The following is a 23,796-nucleotide window of genomic DNA, read 5'->3' as shown; positions in this document are numbered from 1 at the left end:
AGCTAGGCAAATTTATACAGAAAACTTAAAGAAGACTATTAATATAATAGTTTTAAAAGCTTAGTTGGACATGATGTAACTGCCAAGTCAGGGTAATAAATTAGTATTTCCTTTGTAAAAAGCATAATGACAAATAAAGTATGTACTTGAAAATGTCAAAATACATCACAGAATCTCTGATTCAACATCTAATATAATGACTTTAAACTGCGATTTGGAAGCTGTAAAATGCTGGAAAGTAGTTTATATTTCTTAAAAACTGTCTTATTGCATCCCTTTACTACTGCTTTTAATTTTTATTTTGACTATAATTTTTGTTACTCTTTTAAAAAGATGAACAGCATGGGGGAAAATTCTGTGTACAGCTTTTTAGAATTTGAGCACATTAAGCCTCATTACAGAGGAGCACTTTAGTTAGATGCTAAATCAAGTGGTATGCAAATTGGCTGTGGAATACTGCTCATCAAGATGGTGATAGTACAGACCTAAGACTGTTCCCAGGTAAGTGGGGAATGCTAAAGTAGATGCCTATCACTGAGCAAAAAACGAGTGAGGGCTGTCCCACCTTTGAGCTTGGAGTAGTTCCTTTGACTCATTTTACTGTATTTAAAAATAATAAGATTCAGGTGTCAATAGAAGAGAGTTTAAAGTAATGTGGTATGAGGCATAGGTGATCGATGGATGACGACATTTATTCAGAATTTGTTAAGGACCTTGTGCTTAATATGGCTGAACTGTCTGTTGTGTTGTGTGTGACCTTTTTGTTTAAACTGTCTGGGTATTCCTAGAATAAAAATTTTTAAAAAAGGCAAATATGATGCCATTTTTAGAAGGAGCTAAGCTGTACTGTCTGAGACTACAGCTGAGCAGGTCTGATTTCCTTATTGTACAAACTTTGAGAAATTCTTTATTATTTAAAAAGAATTAACAGGTGGATGGATAAACAGATATTCTGAAGAGAAGTCAGCTTGTCTTTGTAAGGAGAAAATAGGGACACGCAGATCCTCCAGGCTTCTTTGAAACATGTAGATAAAAAGCTATGTGGGAACATGTGGTCATCAGAAGGTTGTTATAATGGTTCTTGGATCAAAGGCTGTTAAAATAAATGATGCCATGAGATAAAGGGGAAGGGTGTTCTGTAGCTTTTTCAGTTGATTAAAACAGATCCCTTCAACTGGGGCTGGATTCCCTGAAGGTCGTATTTGTGCCTGATCTGTGGGATGGGGAGGGGTGCAGTACGGGAAGCTGTGAGGCAGAGATTGATTTTTTTTTTTAATTATTTTTATATTCAGGTTAACTAAACTATCTGCAGAAAATAGCAGACAAAAGTGAATGAATGATGGTGTGATTTAGCTCCAGCTGGTAACTAAGTATCATGCAGCTGCTTGCTTGCCCCTGACCTCCCTCTGCCCCACTGGGGTAGGGAGGAGAATGGAAAAAAAAAAGCAAAAAGAACCCCAAACTTATAGGTTGAGTTAAAGACAGTGTAATAGGATAATTTTTTTTTAATATATATAAAATTTTATAAAAACCAAGTGATGCACAAGTGCAATTGCTTACCACCTGTGGAGAAAAAAAAACACAAACCACCTGATGCCTGGTCTGTTTTGGAGCAGTGATCTCACCTCCCAGCTAGCTTCCCCGGTTATATATGGAGCATGATGTGATATGGTATGGAATATCCCTCCCAACTCTTTGTGCACCCCCAGCCAACTCGCTGGTAGGGTGGTGTGAGGAGCAGAAGAGGTCTTGACTCTGTGTAAACACTGCTCAGCAAGAATGAAAACATCTCTATATTATCAACACTGTTCTCAGCACAAATCCGAAACCTAGCCTCATACACTAGCTACTATGATAGAACGTTGAGCTATCACAGCCAACTGGGCACAAAAATAGCTGGTGACAAGCGTTGTACAGTAATGAATGAGGAAGAGTTAGAAGGATAATCCTGCGTGTGTGTATATAGTGATAAGCTATAAATGAAGTATTTCTATTCCCGAAAGAGATTTTGGAGTTGTCACTGATGGTTCTCTGAAAATGTCACCTTAGTACTTTACAGTAGTGAAAAAGGTGAATGAGATGTCAGATATTACTAAAGAAGCAGAGAATAATACAGAACATGACACCAAGCATATATCTTGTGTATCTGTATTTTGAATTTTATGTGGGGTTCCATTTGCCTTGTCTTAGGATATAGCACAAGTAAAAAAAGACAAGAGTACTAAAGCATTAAGAGAAATAATCTAGTTATCTATAGGGACAGTTAATTTAAAAATAAGCAAAAAACATCCCTGAGGGAGAACACAATAGAGACTTTTAAAATAAAGAATGAAATTAAGAACGTTCTCGATTCAAATAATATATTAGTCCTCCAATTCTAAATCTGTAACAACTGTCCTGTAAAACTTCTGCTAAATTATGATGGTCCCTGCCACAAAATGCAGTGGAGAAGAAAAGGTTCAAAAAGAGAATGACTTCAAAATGGAATTAAGTGGGTCTGCAAAGGGCAGGTGGCAGGTAGCTATTACAGACAGTGGTTCAGGAAGACCTTGACTGTCAGGTTCTGGGTTGGTTTTCTAGGAAAATTACTGGGCATATGTCTAATGCCTAGTTGCCCATCTGTCAGTTTTGGCTATTAGTAAGATTCTTGACCAGTTCAGCCTTTATTCTCCTCTAGTATGGCAGTTTTTGCTGTTTGTGTGGAGTGTGTTGGTTTTTTTTTTAGTGGAGAGGGACGCGCACTATCAGAATAATTTGTCTGTGTCTGTAGTTCACTGTGTTATTTGATATCTCTGAATAAATTACACTAGGGAAAAAACCAAACCCTGGATAAATTTCTAGAGGATGTTATCAAGCTTGATGATAATGTAGATTTTATGCAGGGAATCGAATCTCAGTGTGTTGCTTGCTGATCATGATCATCTGACCTAGAGATATCAGAGTCTCCTAAGAAAATGTCATCTGATAGATTCATCCCGAGTGATGTATCAGTCATGAGATGATCAGAGTGGCAGGAATTAATCTTGAAACGTATCTGGGAAGGGCTAGTGGTGAGATTCATAGTTTCACAGAACATGATTAGGGGAACAACTAACAGGTGAATTCCCTACTGTTGTCCTTAGGTATGACTAAATTAGAAACATTCTAGTTATCTTGCTATGCCTTCTTCTAAGGACAGTAGGTATATGGCTGTGCGTCTTATAGAATCATAGAATCTTCTCATAATGTAATTGGGAAATGGCAGGAGTGTTGGCAGTTTGCTTTTTTCCTGGTGTTAATTTCTATACCATATGTTATTACTTTCACCTATTTTCTTGTAATGCAGGACTTAGAAAATTTATTTGACAGCTGCTAATTTGGGTTTAACCCTCAGTAACCAGCATAAAAGATGCATTTTGTTTTCTGGTTCTTGAAATTTAAAGCAAAGTTTCTATTTATAGCATTGCCACCTAATTTGTTTTTACATATCCATGAGTCCACTTTCTTCTTTCATAGTTTTCAGTGATAATCTTTCATTTGTTTCACCCCTGTTTCTTTACCTGCTCATTTTTATCTGTGTTGCACTGCTCAAGTTTTATCAATTTTTGTCCTTCAACTTCAGCAAAGTAATCAGATGAAGTAGAACATACCGTAAAATACAATTTTCTACTTACATTTTTGCTTGCTGGAAAAGAAAAATACTGGGATGTCTGTCAATCTGGTGCTGTCCTTCCAGCAGCGGCCAGAGTGGAGAGCTAGGGAAGAGTATAAACCCAGGACAGATAGGTATGATGCTTCCTCTGAGGGCTTTCAGAGCTTCTGCCTGTTCCAGTTTAGGGATTCCAAGAGCTGGAGATGACTTGTGTGTTTAATAACCCTGAATCAATGCGTTTTCATGGACTTGGCCAGCCTTTTTGTAATGGCAAGGATTCAACAGTGAAAGAACAGCTTCAGCTTGTTTGTAGCCTGATGAGGGGAGGAGAGTTGGGGCTATGGCACCTGTTCTTGTGCATTTTGTTCAAAGATTTTTTTTTATGCAAAACAGTACTAGAAACAGTATTCAGGTTGTTTTTAAGGAAATAACCTTCTCAAGACCTGACCACTGTTCCAAAAGTGTGGCTAGAGGTACATTTAACTTGGTGTGTTGTCATTCTGACAACACAAGAATGAAGAAAATCTTTTTTGAGTACTTGTGGTAGGGAGGTAAATAAACGCAGTCTGTGACCTCCCTTCTTTTTTCCTTTAAACTGTTTAGCATCCAAAGATTTTTTTGATGTCTTAGTTTCTTGGTGTTCAATCTTTAGTAGAATTGTGTTATAGTGTTGTTGGAATCATAAAATGAAACTGCAAAATTTTCTTTAAATAGTTTGTAATCTTTGCTTTTCCTGAATTGTAAATTCAGAAGTCCTAGTTCCACTTCATGGGACGGACCGGCTGTTTTTATATGGAACCCGGAGTGACTGGCTCAGGTTTCCAGCTCTGCTTGAGCAGTTAAGCAGCTTCTGCATTGGCTAGGTATGGGTGCACTGTAATTGTGTGTGTTCAGAGTTGCTAAAAATAAATTGATCAAATCTGACCTGTGTTTCTCTGGTGCAATTTAACCTAAAATCCAGATAAAATGCCTATGGATAATTACAGACCATAAGTCAGTTTATCTGTAAACCTTGTTTTTTAAAAACATGCTGGTTTTAGTCAACACTGTAAACTTAAAATTATGCATATATGTTTGTTTTCCCATTGCAAAGTTGCATAAGGCTATATTCTTTCCGAAGTTATACTGAAAAGTGCTAGAATCTTTAGAAATTTTTAGCAAACAGCATTGTAAGAAAAATATCAGTCTTTATTTACTTGTGGAGTGAACCTTTGTTCAGGTAATACTAGGCATTAAACCTGTTATAACTTTTATAGTATTTTAATTTGCTGATGCCAATGAGTGTTTGACACTACAGAAAAGGTACCTATTTTGCTGAAATGTTGCAGGGCTCCTATGACTCATTCTAGAGCCTGGATGTGTTGTATAATGGTACTTATTTTGAGATTGTGTTATAACTGCATGTTGTCATGGAAGCAAGTCTGAGGAGCTTCCAGTGTTTCCATGGTGTAAGAATGAATAAAATCAGATGAGGTACCTAGCTAGTAATTGCATGGTGAAGACTTTAAACCTTAGCTCTGAGCAATGAAAAGGCGAAGCATCTGGATAGCAATATAAAGCTATCAGAACTGTAGTGAAAGTAATAGTCTGTTTGGGAAGAATTCAGCATGTGTAAAGACAAAATGCTAATGTGTGTGTGAAGCCTTTTGTAAATGAAGTAAGGAGTGGCTTTACTGTAAAGCTACTTGATGCCTAAATCAAGTTACTAATTTTCCAAATTTTTCTGACATTTACATCCTGAAAAAGCGAATGGATTTTAATGAATGGGTTGCTATAGATGGTTTTTCTTGTGTGGTTTGCTGTTCATTAATGTGAGATAAATGACTTTCTGCTCATGCCCAGTGGTTTAGGGCAAATTTCTTTATTTTTATAAAGAGATTTTTAGGACAGATAATAGATTACTCACAGAATAATACAGTTGTCAATAAAATAAATACTTGTCTTAAAATGGAAAGCTCTAGTTTGGATTCACTGACTTTCTTCAAATCACTTCGTTACTCATTCTTTTAAGACTGTACCCTTCAGTACTTGGAGGGCAGTGGGGTGCTATAATTAAGCGAACCTGAATGTTTCTTATCCTAAAGAAAAAACTTACTGTGCTTTAGATAAGATGAGGTTAATATGCATCATTTTCATATTTTATGAATAATGTTTCTTATAGATTTACTCAATTAAAAAAAATCCCCAACAAAGAAAAGACTTTGGAGCAGAGTAGTGGGGTAGTTTTGAGAGTTACCAGATGCCTTTCTAGTATTGAGAGAGATCGCGTACTAGTATTGGAGCTAGCTAGATACAGTTAATCTTTGCTATTTGACTGAATTATAAAGAACAAAATAAACATGAGGAGGGTTTAATTATTCCCTGAATAATTTAGGAATGATTAGAAATTATGTGTTCCGAGCGCTTATAACTAGTGTGATATCTATTAAAGCATGTAAACAGTAACCGACCTTTATTGTTGTATTTTGATTTAATAGTGTTTTCAGGAGTGAACAGAGTCTGTTGCAGGTCAGGTTCCTACCACAGCATACTCTTTCTACTGTGGATTTAAAAAACTAAAATATTGACACCCTAGAGCTGCCATTATTTTTCTATAATGAAGTCTTAGAACACATTTTCTCTGCCTGGTCTCTTTCTGATGCTGAAACCCTGCTTGAGCTTATTTGTGGGCTCTTTAGCATTATAATGAAAGCTACTATTTTTAAGGCTGATGTTATTTAAATGGAGCTTTCTAGCCCTTGCTTTAAGTTGCAAATTAAATGCATTAAATTCATTCTCAATAGCACTTACGAACCTAAATGAGGAGCCTTGTAATTCTGTTTTGAGCTTAGGGTGCTGGATTGCTTGGTGAATACAGATGACTAACCTGCTGCATAGGGTTTAGTGCTAGACATTTGTTTCGTATTTGAAAAACAGAAGTCACAAATTACCTTTATTAAAACTAATGTTACCCATTTTTGCACATTTTGTATATTATGAATTTGAAATATGACTGAGATTCAACCATTTAAGCAGTCCTGGAGATATTTGGCAGGACAAATCAGTTTGAGTGAAGTACATCTTTCTGAATACCAGACATAAGTGAACAGCGGTGGACTCCTTTCTATGAAACCTTGTCTGTGAAATTAAATCAACTCTATGAGGGTCCATTTTTAGATCCTGACAGGGAGAGGAGAGGTTGGTTGCTGAAACTATTGTTCTGTCGAGACTATTGTTCTTATTTGCATAAAATTCTTAGCACCTGAAAGTTTTACTCATCAACCAACTGCTGGATACTGTGTGAAAGCTCTGGTGAGAGTTTTGTAGTTCCAGATTCCCCATTTGTGCTTTATGGGTGTCCATTTATCTTGTACACAAACCACTACTTTTGCTACACAGTAGAACTTCATCCCACAAACCACTGGATAGTCTGTCTTGTCCTATATTGTCGCTTATGGTTGAGGCATTTTTTAATTATTATTATTTTCTGCACTAAACATTTGCTTACTAGACCTCACCAAGTGAGTGTCTTTCTGCCCCTGCCTTTGCTGCTTTACTTCTGCTTGGGTAATCATGGTGCAAACTCTTCCTCACTGGATTGTTTTCATAGAGGAAGATTGCAATAAAGAATTGACAGTAAATAAATTGCTTATTTGTCTTTAAATCAGTTCAGGTTACAGTCACCATCTGTGATTTTACTGATACACTGCTTTTGTTGTTTTTCCCCTTCAAAGCTATTTATTTATGTTTTAAGTTCAGAGTTTTAAGTTCATTTGAGTTCATTGTAAAATGCTGTGGGGTCTGAGGAGGAAACTAGGTTAGAGAATCAATTTGTTGACTGAGTTAAAAAAAAAAAAAAGGCAACCAAACAGATGCACTAGATATGATTAAACTGTAGGGGTTATTAGCTGTGTGTCTTTAAAATACAGTGCTCATAGATATGATTTTCAAGAGCAATGGTTTACTCTGAAAAAAGTGAGATCTAAAGTAAAGTCACAGGCATTCAGCCTAGTCTTTTTAATCTACAAGGGCTGGGTGGGTAAACCTTTTCCTTACTGGGATCCAGAAGAACTTTCATATCTTTATATTTACCTGAATTGATGTTAAAGCTCCAAGATGGCTTGCCTGTCTTCAAAATCTCTTAGTAAAACCATTATGTACTGACCCACTCATCTTCATGTCTACATACCCTGACAGGCTTCAGGCTCAGCTTCTTCATTTCTGTGCTTTTTGTCCAAACTCGCCTTGGAGACACCTGGATAGCATCCAGGTGGAGATCTAGGTGGTTTTATTCCTTCATTCTTGTGAGACCGTGGGAATAGTCTTTGCTCAATCATGGCAAGGAATAGGGGGAGCCCTTGAGAGGGGTAGGAGGGTCTGAAGCCAACAATTCTTCATCCTTATATCAGTGCAGAATGATAAGCAGGTTTCATTGTAACCACCCATAGGTTGAGACCATCATAATTAAGCTTATCATTTACCCTAGCCAGTCTCTCCTAAGGTTGTGTTTATGGTAAATCAAGTTACTGTTGAAAACCAGTATGGAGTATGCTGACTTGGATAGGAGAATCTGAACACCACCCCCACCTCCATGAAGTACACGTGATACAAATGCTGTCATAAATTTATAAGCATGAGCGGCGAGCTGAAAAAGTGCGTGTATTTTAAATAATTTGGGGTTTAGTCACTGTGTATGAAACAGATATGGTGTCCATATCAAAACTGGAGAATTACTGTACTAACATGCTGAGCAATGTGGGCAGGTGAGTTTGAGTTCATTGAGTGGGAAGTGCATTTTTAAAGCAAAGTAATGATCTGTTGATGAGAGAGAACCGTTCTCACAGGAAAGAAATAACAAACCTGGAGAGAGGGGAAAATCTTGAGTCATGCTTATCTGGTACTCTTTTTTTTTTTTTGGTGGTTCTGCTTCCCATCCTCTGTATTCAGCATATTTTACCCTCTAGAGTAGCTTATCAGCAATGGCAGTACTCATGCCTGGGTAGAATTGGGTCTTGTGTCTTTGCAGTTCTCAAAATTCAGGTGCATGCAGCATATTAGTGTGTCTGATTATGTTATATGCTGTTTTGATATATGAACGTTGTTTGGAATTTCAAGCCAATGCTTAAATGATTGCTTATATTCAGAGAGTTCTATACTTTTTTAGCTCTTGTGAAATGTGGTAATTTTTTATTTCATTTCTGTGAAATGCTGTTTTGGCAGTAGGGAAATACTTGTGGTATGTTTTATTTCCAAATCCCCTTGGCGCTACATTTAGTTTAAAGTCCTGGAGAAATACACTTAGGAAAAATATGGATGTCTTAAACTTATTGCTTAACAACTCAAGTCACTGTCATCATGGTACTAAGGACCTGCCTGGGCCACAGGCTGGCACGGACTTAAGGAGGAATATGGCGAACACGGTACATCAGCGTTAAAGCTAGCTGTGTGCTCAGGTTTAGGTGCTCTGGGCAGCATACAGCGAATGTTGATTGTGAATGAGGATGGATGGCAATTGTGCTTTGGCCTTATGACCGTTAGACTCCACCAAACAGCCTGTAAATCTCTGAAGGTATGTTTAGATGAGTATTGACTTTCGTGATTTTTGAGGAAGATGGATGCAAAGTTGTTAAAATAGCAGCTTTGCTAGTGAAATGTCCTGTGGCATTCTAAGATGTAGTGCAGAGAAAAGATGCAAAACTACACTGCCAGACCTTAAATTATGTATTTCTAGAAAGCAAACAAGGCTTTTATATTCCGCTTTGTCACTGGGTATTGAATCAAAATTGTTTCTTTGTACCACTTTTAAAGTTGTGTTCAATTTGGAAGATATTCATTACCTCTTCTTGAAAGTACGAAATAAAATATAGGCTTGCTTTCATCAGTCGAATCATATTAACAGAAGTTGCTGATTTTGTGGTATCTGCTTGAAGGCAATGGAAGGGGTGAACTGCAGAATTATTTCTGGAGGATTCTCCCAGCTTTTAGAATTGCTTTTTGAAGTCACGGAAGTTGGTTATTGAAGCTTTAAAACAGACCTTTGCAGTAGACATTGCTGGTCAAATATTAGTGCTGTTTTCCTTTTCCACAGGTGGTGGTGTTATCCAGCTATTGAGTGGGTGTTAGAGGATGTGAAAAGAAATGATTCTTGAACAAATACTACTTGTGAAAGATGACTGGCACTTTAACAGATTGCTGCAAAGAAGTGTGCACTGTACATTTGGTGTAGTAATTTAAAAGAATGAAATATTGATGATTCAGCTTTGCGTTAGCAACAGATTGTTCAGAGTTAGTATGTAATACAAAAGGACAACCTGATCCTGAACCCCTTCTGGTTATAAAAAAAATCACTTAGTGCTTGATATTAGAGTGGAGCAGTTCATACAAGTACTTAATACAGTCTGCAGAGAACACTTGTGGGTTGAGGCTTTCTGCAGTCAAAAGATGATCTGCCAAACCTGTTCAGCTTCAGTTACATAACTGCTTTTTCTTGCCTTGAATTATGCATATGTCCCACTGCTTCGGCAGAGATTTTTTTTTTCCTACCAGTGCAACTGCAAGACAGGCTCTGCCTTACCTCATGTGTGTAATTGAGCAGAATGACTGTCAAATATATGATTAATCTCTTTTAATATCATTCTTCTTGCCTTCTCTACTTTTTTCCCTTGGTTTTTTTTTGCTGTTTTCTGTTTTCATTTTGTTTACACCATGATTGCTCTAGATAAGCCTTACTATGCTTTGATTATGTATTCCTTTCCTCTTCGTATGTATTTTTGACCAAGATGTTATATTCACTTTCCATACTTGCATAACACTAAATTTCCATGCAACCTAAGCTTTTTCACTGGAGATTGCCCTGACAGACCATGCAGCCCTGGTTGAGTTAGGTGTTCTGCCTGTACCTCCTGTTCCTTGGCTGTGTTTTGGTGCTTGAACTGTTGCTCTTGGAACTACAAGTGTCTTCAAGTTTTTGTTTTCGTTTAGTTATTGATATCTTACTGATATCATCTCAAGGACCAAAGGCACGAGGGCTTCCAGAAAGAGGCTTGAGGCATAAGGGCTTCCACTTATCTGCTACATCATCTTCATTCTTTTGCCACTGAAGTCAACATGTCTGAAAGTACACTGGAGAGATGTGAATTCCTTTGTCTCGTCTTTTGCCTTGCGTCTTCCTCTTTGTTGTTTAGAGGAGAATATAGGAAGCCAGACAACTGGGTCTCCAAGAATATGGTATCCAGCATCCCCTCCCCTTGTCCTCACTTTCTTACTTAGTGCACTTCAAAGACGATGTTCCTTTTGACATAGGAATATCACCTATTTTGGGATTTGTTATGTACACAAGACAAAAGCCTTATACCCAAACCCCCTTGCTTCTTCCTTTCCTCATTTTAGTAATTAGACAATGGCATGCTGGGTAGAAAATAGAATATTGATATGCAGGTAAAATGGGTGGTATGAATGCAGCCTGCTAAACCTCAAGCAATCTTGATAACATTTCTGGAAAAAAAAATGTTTGTGATCTACAAAAGCAGCCACTTGGCACACTGTTGCCAAAGAGGATGCTGATAGAGAGGCTTTGACAGAAGACCCAGCCTCTGCCTGCATAATCCCTGCAGGCTGAGGTGCCTCAGTTGCTCAGTATTAACGCATCTGTGGAAATTTCTCAGAGGAGAAGTTAGTTGTGATTTGCTGGTTTTGAACTTTTTACCTATCTGCACACTGACAACGTGCTTATCTCCCTCTGCCTTTGCCCTTCAATAATAAAATCTAGAGATTCTTGGGTTGTCTAGCACAGGACAACCTGGGTGCCTCTGCCCATAGGTATTGGTGGGACAGAGTCTTCCAGCTCCCCACTGCTTCAAAGGCAAAAGACATACCTACCATAAACATGCACAAGTCTGCAAATGTTTGTATGACCAACACATTTCCAGCTTCCTGTCACTGGCCAGAAACCTTTCTGTCTCTGCATTTATGAATATTGCGTTAATGATGTGTTATGCAGCTCTTGATTACATCCATTCTGGGTAGAAGATGAGACATGGCAGCTCTTGGTGATTAGAGGAGCATCTGTCAGTTCCTATTTATCTCTTAATATCCATGCTATAAATAACTGGAAATGTTTGTACATAGGTCTGTATTTCTAGTTTTTTGTTCTGTGTGTAAAAATTATGCTGACTCATATTATTTAAATATTCCGATTTGCTGTGGTAAAGTGTACAGTGAGAGGGAGGAGAACCATGTTTTAGTGCTATGAACTGATGAAATCTCTCCATTTTATCCAAATACAGTACAGCTGATCTAATCAAGCTTTGGTTCCTATGGGCTGGTGTCCTTCATTCCTATCATACCCAGTGCCAGATACTCAGATTCACAGCATATTTGTAGAACAGACCCATAGGGCAAGAGGCAGATGGTGTGTGCTGTGGCTGGTCCAGAGCTGTGCAAATGCTGGTTGTGTCCCCGCTGTCGAGAAGACTGCATGACCGCTGACTTGAGCCTGCTTCTGCCTTCTGTGAGGCTAGGAATACAGGCGTGTCTATTTAGCTGTAAATTTTCATGTAGACTCAGGGAAATTAACTTCTGATACTTACCTCTTTTTAGAATGATTAATTCAGAATTGGCTAGTAAAGTTAAATATTCAACAGCATGATTAAATCAAAATAGCTCCTCGTGTGGTTGGTGGTTCTTTGGGGGGGGGTAGGAGTTGTTGTGGAGCTTTTTTGTTTTGAAAATTGGGGTAAAAATGTAATATTGAGATCATGCATCCATAGCATTAAAAACTGAATGAATAAAATAATAAAGAACTTGGGTTCATTTGAATGTCTCTTTTCTTTTCCTTTTTTTAGCTTTTAATTTAAATCATTTGCACTTTAAAATTGTGGTCTCACAGTCCTACTGTATTTCATGGAAATGCAACTTTTAAAATTACTGAAACAAAGTAATTCTTGTTATTGTTATGGTCTGAACAAATTTTGTTTTCTTTGATGAAAGTTTACTGTTGCAATCTTGTACAATGTATCTACCCATTCACAAATCATATACCTTTCATCATAAACTTCTTTAAATTCATTAGTTTTCAGCCTCTATAAAGTGTTCAGAAAAGTAGAGGAATTGGTATATTAAAATTTTCTAGATGTAAACCTTGGAGAAGTTTTGATGTGGTTTTAGGGATAGTAGGAGCTTATGGAAGAAAGAAAATTACTATAACCTTTCATAGCTTCTTTTTAATGAAGTCAGATGACTTTTGCCATCTATTCAATAATTTGTGCATTGTATTGATTATTTATCCCCAGCAAATTGACTGTCGTGTGGTGGTTCAATGGTGTTCTTTAAATAGAGTGAGAGAGTGCACAACATGCAGTACATGACTCAGTGTTTCTTCCTATGACTATCATCTAGAAAACAAACATATTTTGAACTTTCTCAGGAAGCAATATTTTCCCCTGCCTCACTTTTTTTTTTTAATTTTTTCCAAAAAGAACTATTTGTGTTGCTAGTTTCATGACTGCTAACTGTCATGACTACAGATACTGTGGCACTACAGATGATGGTGAAATGGGAATGCTCAAGCTCACCGATTTAGCAAGGAGCCCGAGAATGGAAATACATCAAAATTTTCCTATGCTGCCAAAGCAGCCTTTCCAGCATCAGCAGCAGGCGCTGAGCATTCATACATCTTTTAGTTCATCCACGTTGCCGGTGTCCTCCAAACACAGAGGAAAATTTATAAACCTACGTGACAGTGTAAAAAAGAGTCCTACAAAAAGCACAGCAAAAGTAAAAGCTGCTAGTGGTTGGGTGTCTGATGGCTCGTGTTCTAATTGTTCTTTAGAAAAGGTATGTATTGTGCTAGGTATTTATAAATGTGTATTTTTGGTGCAAACTGTATAAAGTATGTCACTTTTTCTTTCTGTAGTTTTATCCCTGCTATTTCTAGAGACTTAATGTTATTTAATTTTCTTTTGTATTTTAATCGCTAGAAATCAAAGTAGTAGTAATTGAAATTGGTCTGGTAAAGAAATACTTCTGTTCGGTGTTTTCTTAAGATTGTTGCACTGTATACAGTGTGGGGTTTTTATAGTAATTTCTTGAAAATGAGGAAAGTCTGGTTTGCTTGATTTTTGTTCTCCAAAATATGTCTTTTAGTACTTGACAAATAGCAGCATTATGGAATTTGCTGATTTAGTTGACCTGCTTTGGAATGTGTATGGTGCTATGATAATTTCAGGTTAGTCAGTATTTCCTCACAGAAGAGAGTTATTTGTGATGAGAAAATGGGTGTATTCTTCCTTTTCACAACATCTAGACTTAGTGTTACATTTGGAGGCACTCCTTTTAATTGATCACTAAAAGATATTATTATCTTAGCTTTTTTAAACATATCACTTAAATCATCATTTTTTGTTTATAAATATTAGAAATACCATCCTTACACTTTAAAAAAGAATTACTTGAGATTTATTGTCCTGTTGTAACAGAATGGCTTTTCATTGTAGGTGTTAGCACATTTATTTAGGCTGACAGACTCTGTTAAAGTGAGTTATTGTTCAAGTCATGCATTCCTATAGATAAGTGTATCATACTTGTGTGCTATAGTTCATATATATTCAAAACAAGGGTTTTAACTGGCCTGTTGCTTTCTTTGTAGTTTAAGTAAATTGATGTCCATGTAAACCAGAATTATTAAATGTAGTCAGAGATACCTTTATTTGAAACTATTTTGAGGACAAGCTTTTGTTTTTCAGAATACTTTAGCATCTTAATTTGGAATATTCCTAAAAATTACAAATGTTTCTTGAAGATTCCTGGGAAGCAGAGTAGTGAAAGCGATACCCTGAGCTGATCTCACAGATGCCTGTACCATATAATAATTTCCAGACTGATTACATGCCATACTAAAATAAAATCAGCATTCTTCTATTATAATGATGTTCCAGGTTGTCTTGCTCTGGTTAGAAATCTTTAATTTCTTGTATTGTTCTTGCCTGTGGTAGCCTTAGTGCCCACATCAATGCTGTATTCCATGAAATGCTTAAGTGAAGACAGTTGTGCCTTCATTTGGATTTGCACATCCTTTGAAAGTGGTTGCCAGTGGCGTCATCTCTTTCCTGGCCCACCTGGTAGTGGAGGAGACCCAAAAGGAACATTGCCAGGAGGCTTGGAGGAGCAGGGAACAACTTTTAAGAGTCAGTGGATACTAAACCAACAGCACAAGGGGAAAATGCAATGACAGTACTAATAGCTTATGAGACTGGAACCTGAAAGAATAAAAGGACTTTGAACAATGTCAGGTTTAAAACAATAAGGATAAAAATTGCAACAGGTTGGAAGAGTTCTTGAAGCATTTGGGAACAAGAAGCCCAGAGGGAGATGGGAGTTAAGAATTGAGAAAAGGAAGGAAGCAGGAAAAGCAAGCTGCCGTTTGGTGCGGGGAGAGGGGTGCGGATTGTTTGGCCCATAAGGAAATTAACTATGATTGTGTCAGTTATTTTGCTAAGTCAAAGGGCAAAGGAGTGTGGTCAGTATCTAAGACTAACTTTGATTTGGTTTTAACCTTTTATTGCAGGTGTTGTAACTGTAAAGCTGGAATTTTTCTGAGCTGTGAGCAGGTAGCTTGTCAGCCTTAATGTTGTGTTATATTTGATATGTAATATGTGTATATCTGAAACTTTGGTTAACAGAATTTTTTACTGTGTGCACACATGGGAAGCTGCTTACTTTGGAACAGGGCAGACTTGAAGGGGTGGCTTATTTTTTTTGCGTATATAGGGCTGAGTGATCGCTCAAGCAATTTAATTTGACCTGTCCTCTAAAGGTTGCATTGTTCTTCCAGTAACTGGAGGTTTGTTGCACTGAGCGTTTCCTGCATCTTTTGCAAAACGTGTATAATCATTTTCTAGACCAATTCTCCCCCACCCTCCCTTTTTAACAGTTGAAAGATTGTGCTGTTTCTACAGAGGTGAGGGTGTTTAAATAACAGTAGTAATAATCTTTCAAGATATCAAATATATCTTGTTCTTACATCTTTCAATAACTTGAACATTTTTTCACCAGCTGTTCATTTTGGGTAGATTGAGCTGAAAAAACCCTGTAGGAATAGCATATGTACATTTAATAGGGGTTCCTACTCTAGGGCTGTTTCAGGGTTTTTTTTAATATTTGCTTTTACCACTTAATTTGGTGTATGCTCTTGGTCTATGTTGCTTTGTGTTTTAAAGGATCTCAAACATTTAAAATATGGTTAATATTTTAATGTTCTGGGTTTTGGGTTCACTTTCAGGATTTAGTGTTTTCTTTTGCCATTATGCTTCATTATACTAAAAGATCACAAGAATGTCTTGGAACAACTATGTTGCAAGAGCTTTGATCTGCTGTTCAGCTTGTAATTTTGATGATAGTTGCTAGTAGTTTATGTTCCTGACAACTTGTTGACAACTAGTGTATGTTAACATCTCAAAATTATTTGAGTCAATGTTTTGCTCAAAATGCTATTTGTAATCTTGTTCTCTTGCAGCGTAAGTGTCAGTAGTTTTCCTGGTTAGTGTTTTAATGAAAATTCGTAAGACCAAAATTCTTCTAAGTTGGAAGGTTTATGGTAAGCCTGTATGAGGATCTTTGAGAGGTAGATCGAATCTGTTGAGGATCATTCCGCCCATTTGACTAAAAGATTTTCTTTGATTTTTTTTTTTTTTGGCTGGTTTCGAAACCTTAATGTACTTCTGATTTTTTTCCACTTTACCAAAAAAGACTATTAACTTTTTTCAGTGCTACCAATTTTAGCCACTGTTTCCCTGCTTTTGCCCGCTGTTGTATAATGGTGAAGGGCTTCTGTTGTGAAACCAGCCCACAAAAAGCCTGAGTCCGTCCACTGATGTGAACAGGTTTTCTGTTGGACCCCAAAGCCTTGTTACTCTACTGGAAGGTGAGTAACTTGGTATGAATAAGCAATGAGAGTCACTACTTCAGGTTCTCTGACATCAGCACGTTGCTAGGGATATATTGCCGGATACAGCATGGTTAAAGATGGTTGTCTTCAGTGGTGGTTATGGTCTCCAAATCCATAGGCTATTTCAGAATTTTTTTAAGCTGTTAGATTTGAATCTTGTTTGTTTTAAAATGCTTTTCTAGTTTTCATTATTTTTGACATTTTGTTGGTGATTTTTAGCCCACAGAAGCTGTTCCTTCCTCTTCTCCCATTGTCCCTGTGATCCCTGTCCCACCAGTCCCTGCTGAGACCACTGTCATCCCATCCACCATACCACAGGTTTTTATTCCTCTTTTTTTTAAATTTGTTCAACTTTTATTTATTCAATTTATTTCATTGTTTTGCTTAAATTCATGTTTTGGTACACTAAAGTTTCATTCTAATTTTTGTTTGTTTTATAGTAGCTCTTAGTCCATTTAAAACATGTATATTTTCATATGGAAGTGTATTAGTAAATTGTGAAATAACTAAAGAAAAAAACCTGAAAGAATGGAAAGAAGCAAGAGGATATTTTGTGTTCTCACTTAATAATTTTAGAGCTATTTAACCCTTACTAAAGTGTTATTGCTTTATTTATAGACAACTGTCTTGTCTCATATACAAATACTTAATAAATGTCTTTGATCGATTGCACTTGCATGACGTTTCTTCTGTTCTCCAGCCATTTGTTGGTATTAGTGTATTTAGGGGCATTTAGAACATAAAAGGTTTTAGTTTTTTTGGTTTGATTTTTTTATCTCTCTATTCTTAACATATTTGACTCATAGATTGTGCTTCTCTTCTGGATCTTCATCCTTTAGGTCACATAATGCTAATACACAAAACCCAACCCATCAAGACAAGTGAAAGCAGTAAACATGAGTTAACATTAATATCTTGCATGTAACTTGAAATTTGTGACCACAGCATGGCAAGCTATGGAATAATTTATAATAGGTAGCAGGTTGGGGGGGTTTTTTGCACGTAGAATTACATTCTGCTTTTATTTTTTGTAACTTTCACTGCAAAATCTCAAAAGATGGGTGCATGCCTTCTGAAAAGATGGGTCACTTTGTGGAATCATTTGGTGTCAGATATTTATTAACTTTAAAAGGGAATTAATCTATCCAGAATATTACTGGGATATTTTTCTAGTATACACATCAGTATTTTTTTCTTAATGTCAGCTTTCATGCTATGTGGCTAAACTCGCAACAAGTGGTAATCTTTTTTAATCTCTGCTACATTGCTAAATTTTACATGATCCAGTAATTATCAACCGTTCTTACAGTTGGCTGTTTTATAGTGCAATTTCTAGTGGATGTGTATTTACACAATCCGTCACCTGTACTTTTCCCAACAGGCAGTCCAGAGATCTGATTAGTTTCAGAACTATTTCCTCTTTATAGAGGGAGTCTGCCCACATCAGGACTTGAGGCAGAGTAGTGCAACCAGTGGACTTTTCTGTCAGCCTTGATGGATAAAGATAACTGAGTCTCCAGTAGCATTTACTTTCCAGGAATTGCCAGTAGGCTAAACTTAATTGAAAATAAAATAATTAGTGCTATATGTATTTATATTTTCTTTGACTGCTGTTGCTGTGGTAGTGTTAATGTCCATTGACGATGCTGAATTACAAGCAGAAGAGTAAGAATTGAGTGGTCTGTGCCTCTGACTTCTGAGCGCATATCAATGTCTGCAGGAGTTAGTGATACAATTCTGCATCATATGTGATTCCAAGCAGTTAGAAAATACCACAGAAAGTTATAATCAACTTTGGATTTGGCAGATGCATTTTTGTGCAATAGATACATCTTTCTGTTTTGTTAGTCACTTTACCCCTAAGGCAAACCCTTAGTCTGCTTGTAAACGAACTTGTCAAATGGTTTTTAAATATTTGAACAAGCCCTGGCGCAGAAGCTTGAAAGTGTTAGGTAATTTGGAGAGCTCTTGCATAACAGCCCAAAATAACAGATCTTCCTTCCAAAAACATTTGATATGTTGAGTTGGATGTTGGCCCTGTGTCTTTGCAGTGTCCAGGCATACCTTTGGAATGCCTGGCACAAAGCTTTTCTCCTTCCCACTTGGAAATGATGGTAAATTATTGCTTCTTGATGGAGAATTCAGATAAATGCAGGAGTGTTAGGAGCAATCACTTAACTAATGGAGGCTGTTTTGCATCGGTTGGCTAGTTTGCGTTGCAAATGTACTGTTCACATAGGAACCTTACCTACTAATAGCAATTTGCTTTTAGCTAGTCTTCCTCTTCTTTTTGTAAGACATTAAAGAACACTTATCAGCCTCAAGAAAAGGATTAATGGGAAACCAGCTTTACTGGCACTGGTTTTGTTGAATATACTTGGATATTACAGAATCCTAACATTAAATAAAAATAAATTCCAAAATTGACTGAAATGCAAAGAACATGACTGAACTTTCAAAATTAATCCTTGTTCTGTTTCCTATTTATAAATTAAAAAATCTTTTCATAGTTGCTACACAAGTATAAAACAAATGTATGTATATTGTTCTTTTGTAGATCTAGTGAGAATTAAACTTCTAATGCCTCACATTCAGCCAGGTTCTTTTTAATACAATGTTTTGTTAAAATCATGTTAATTGTATAGCTCTTACAGGGATGGTGATGCATAATTTAATTGACTGGTATTTTTAATACAGGGTCTTATTTTTAAATCTTATGTTAAAAGAACTTGCACTTGAATAAGCAGAAATTGGAATGGAAGTTAATGGCAGAAAATGGTTGTGGGGGATAGCGTTGTTCTGACAGATATTTTTATTGTGATACTAGTATTTGATTTCTGCACTGTGTAAAGCTTGCCTAGGCTTCTACTGAGACAATTGCTCGGTGAGAAAGGTGCTTCCTGGCATCTTGACAGTCAGAAGTGTCATCCTTTTTGTTTCCCTTTTTCAATAGTCTATTCTGTTAACTTGCATCGATACCACCTGATTTTAGTACTTTTTAAATGATACAGGCCTAATTTCTGACACAGCAACCTGATACCAAATTGATGACTCCTGTCTAGTGATGGTAGATTATTCATCTCAGTTTTTTGTAAGGAACTTCTGAGTCATCGCTTACTCCTAGCTTTTGGGAGCTTTGAAGTCATGAATTCTTCGGAAGTATGTTGTTGTCGTGGCAATTAAACTAAAATGCAGAATATGAATAGGTTAATGTAATTGCCATGTTTTTGTAGGTCTTAAGTTTATCTTTGAATGAGTTTAATACTAGCTTCTATTGCAGCCTGTTAAACTGTCCCTAAATTTATTTCCACGCACACGTAAGAGATTTAAAAAAAAAAATTCTTAATTTTAAATATAATGGATTTTCATACCTATTTAAAAAAAATCTGATCTTCATTAAAGCAGTAAGGAGATTAACATTGCTTTATGCCACTGAGTTTGCAGTTCCCACTGAACTTAATACATCAACAGTATTTGGAGTCAGGAATACATCTGCACACGTTTTTTTGTTGTTCTTAAAGCAGGCTAGATGCTACCTATTTTAAAGGCAGATAATTGATGCAAAAATAGGAAACCTGTTTATTTGGAAGCGTTTCAGATAAATGCCACCAGTCTGTATGAATTTTCTTTCAGTTAAACCCACATTTTTCACAGAAAAATTCTCAGTAACATCAGAGAGTAGAAGTGGTAGCTTATTCTATCAGTTCCTGGCCAGGAAGAATGCTATCCTAATTTATATTTCTGTAGCAGTAATCTCTGACTGCTTATGGCTTGTGAATCTATAACAATTTTGTGATGGAAGTACATGCTGCTGTGCAGTAGATGAATGTCTGCTGTAGATTTGCTTTCACCGGTGAGTTTTGTATATTCTTCATAAGTTTGCTTTTCTCTAAGTTTCCATTTTGCAAATTGAAGGGGGGGAAGGAAGTCTTCCTGCTAGGAAGAAAGAGGAATCAAATCCACCAAAATTTGTTTTTAAGTTATTGGCTGGTAAAGCAATGTCTGAATGTCATACCACAAGTACTAGGGTAACTGATGTGATGTCGAATGATAGCATGACTCAGTTTTTCTTTTGAAAAACAAGGTAATAAATGACAGAACTTGTATATAAAACACGAGCTCAAAGTTTTGGAAGAGTGTGATTTCGTGGAATGAAAACAATTTGTTCAGGGTAGAAACAAGTGTTTCAGAAGGTGAATTTTTGAGATTCTAAAGCTGAGGCTACCTTTTAACAGAACTTTGAGAAATACAGCAAATTAAATGTTGTATAATTATCACTAGTATTGCTTTCTCTTATGCTGTGTAATTTATTTTTTGTTAAAGGCAAATCCTCCTCCAGTGCTGGTGAATACAGATTCTTTGGAGACTCCAACATATGTAAGCCTACACTTGCTTTCAATTATAACATTAGATAATGTTTTATGTATGTAGTTGTTTAAGTCTGTTACTGTTTAATAAAACCTCTTTTACCTCTCTGGTGCTTGATTTTGTCAGCTGTCCTGATGGTTACTTGAAGTGCTTAAATAACTGTTTCATGAAGGGGGGGAAAAAAAAAGTAGATTGCAGGTGGAAGCTTCTGTGTGAGTACCACCGTGTGACAGTGAAAAACATGGTTGGTTGAGGTTGCAGAGGTTCAGTGTTCAGAGAACAATCTGTTTCCTCAACTGTGCAGGCAGATGCTTTAGTATTTATTGTGCCACTATTACTGCACTTCTCATAAAAACACTTCGTAATGCAGTGGCTGTACTTAAGATGTTAGTGCTCCAAAAGTTCATAAAAACGTGTTTGTTCTGTTTGAAACATTAAGGTAATAAGTGTAGTTATGTGGAGGCTAAAATTTGTGTTTGTTAGTGTGGTTTTTGAGAGAGGAATACCACTGGCAAATAGAGGCATCAGAGGCTTTGGCATGTAAGTTAGTCTGGCATAGGTTTCAGGGCTGAGTTTTCCTCCTGCATCTTCCTCCTACAGTTACTTAAATCCCACTTGCTTGTTGTTTTCCTGAGCAGTGTTAATGTCTGTACTAGTTGCTTTATGTTATGTTTATTCTAAGTGCTGGTATTACCAAGCAAAGAGTAAATCTTGTCCTTGTCAAAAGCATTTGTAACTTAACAACATTCTAGAAAGAAGCTGTGATAGCTCAATGCAGACAAAAGTGTGACTTAAGTTTAAGCAGAAGACAAAAGATTAGTGTAGTGACATAATTGAGTCCTGAATGAAATAATGATGAATCCGACTAAAAGATCACAGCAGTAGCATGCAGTGTGTGTGGCCATTCTCATAGAATCACAAACTGGTTTGGATTGGAAGGGATCTCAAAGATCATCCAGTTCCAACCCCCCTGCCATGGGCTGGGACACCCTTCACTAGACCAGGTTGCTCAAAGCCCCATCCAACCTGGCCTTGAACGCTTCTTTTATTGATTTGACGCAGATACGGTTTAGAAAAGCATACCGAAGGTGGGGTGTCTTTGTGCACACACCAAGAAGAAAAGTGATTAATAAATACACATTCATGTTTCAGAAAGGTCCCATCTGATAGAGGCAGATGGAGGACAGTAGGTAGTAGAAACAGGAAGGGAAAATAGCATTAACAGAACAAATTGGTGCTCAAAATTTTTAAGCTAAATTACCGGTTTGTGGTGAATGTGAAACAAACAAGCCCAAAACTATCTGTAATCTAATGTACTCCTTAAGCATAGGAGGTTGAGTAAAGGAATATGCTTCTAGGTTCCGAAGTAGCTAATAGAATTGTTAAGTAATGTAAAATCATACTGGTGAAGTAACTGCATCATGAATCTACAAAAATGTTACCTATTAAAGCTTTTTCTGTTGAAAGAAGAAAAAAGCAAAGAACAAAGCTCAAGTTGGTGGCACATGAAAAGATTAACTGTACCAACAAAATGAACTTCAGCACAGCCAAAAGGCTCTTAACTAAATTCTGCTGAACTACTAATGGATTTTCACATTCAAAGAAGATTGCTGTGGCATAATTACAGCATTTGTACAGAACTTCCTTCATCCAGGGGAAGTCCCTGCAAATAAAGCTTGGCTTAGTGGGTCTGAGATTACTTCAAAACTTGCAAAAGGTAGAATAGGACAGTGATTTTTATCATTTCACTTATCCTTGCTCCTGTCTCTGCTAATGTTTGGTTTGTTAGATAAAATCAATGCAAAGGTAAATTAAAAAAAGGGGGAGGGCACTATGGAATTAAGCTAAAAAAAAAGATAAAAAACATGGTGATTCTTTTTTGCTCCTGTTTATCTAGATGATATTTTTAAAGTGGTTTTGTACATGGAAATAAACAAGAGATTGCTTAAGTATATTAGCATTGACTTTGCCTAATGGGAATAGGGGAATGATTCTTGTGCTGGTTATTTAAAAAAAAACCAGAAAACCAAAACAAAACACAGACTGATCAGTCACCATGAACCATTTCCCAGGTACTGTAATACTAGATGACTGGTTCAGTTAGCACATGTTGTCATTCTTGTAGATAATAGCTCAAGGTCTAAGCTAACATAAAAACTTCTTGATCACAGTGGCTTCTATTGTGTTAGTGTAGTAATAGATACAGTGTCATGTATTCAGAAGGTCAAGAGCTCTTCCCTTTTTAATGGAGAAATATCATGTGTTAAAACCACAGTATCTTTTCCACTGAGCAAACTACTAAGGACGTATCATTTTTGAGGTACTGTGCAATGAAGAAGATAATAATCTGTTCTGTCTGGAATGGACATGGCTTCTATTGTATTAAGGGGAAATATAATTAGAGATTGAGGAAAAACTGTAATGAGGGATAAATGAGCTTGATATTAGACACCCTGTGAAAGTTGTGGCATCTTCAGCTTTTGGAGCTTTTAAATATGTTAAATAAACATATGACGAATGATGTAGATGTGATCTTAATTTTGTTTGGGGTGAATTAAAGTCCCTTTTTTTAATTCTCTGCTAGAAAACTGTACAGATTTTAAAATACTTTCTTCTATACATATATATTTGTGTCTTTATAAAATGTTGAATAGTATGTTAAGAGTATAGAACATTACCAGAAATAGAATATATCAAGAATAGACAAGGTGCTTTGTAAAATAATAGTATAAATGCTATTTCTTGTTAAATGTTTCATCCTAAAAGGCTTGAAATAGGGAATTGCCTGTAGCTGCATGTTGTAGGTATCTGTGAAAGAAAGAATTTGAGTTACAAGATATCTTAGTAATTGGGGGGGGGGGGGAAAATCTCAAAT

At 36.6% G+C, this 23,796-nt stretch overlaps 1 protein-coding gene across 12 annotated transcripts in view; it reads left to right on the top strand.

The window, feature by feature from the left end:
* The window catches only part of DLG1 (discs large MAGUK scaffold protein 1), a 157,129-nt gene that overhangs the window by 75,099 nt on the left and 58,234 nt on the right, over positions 1-23,796 (top strand). For 8 of the 12 annotated variants that reach the window (XM_075761189.1, XM_075761184.1, XM_075761183.1 and 5 more), the window contains 2 exons: positions 16,773-16,871; positions 20,877-20,930. In XM_075761189.1, coding sequence (XP_075617304.1) covers positions 16,773-16,871; positions 20,877-20,930 — 153 coding nt within the window. The remainder of the gene's footprint in view (positions 1-16,772; positions 16,872-20,876; positions 20,931-23,796) is intronic. The other 4 variants (XM_075761190.1, XM_075761187.1, XM_075761186.1 and 1 more) reach the window with 1 other exon arrangement.

The sequence above is a fragment of the Balearica regulorum genome, chromosome 9, assembly GCF_011004875.1.
Source record: "Balearica regulorum gibbericeps isolate bBalReg1 chromosome 9, bBalReg1.pri, whole genome shotgun sequence".
Taxonomy (NCBI): Eukaryota; Metazoa; Chordata; class Aves; order Gruiformes; family Gruidae; genus Balearica; species Balearica regulorum.
This window is presented reverse-complemented; position numbering and strand designations above follow the sequence as displayed.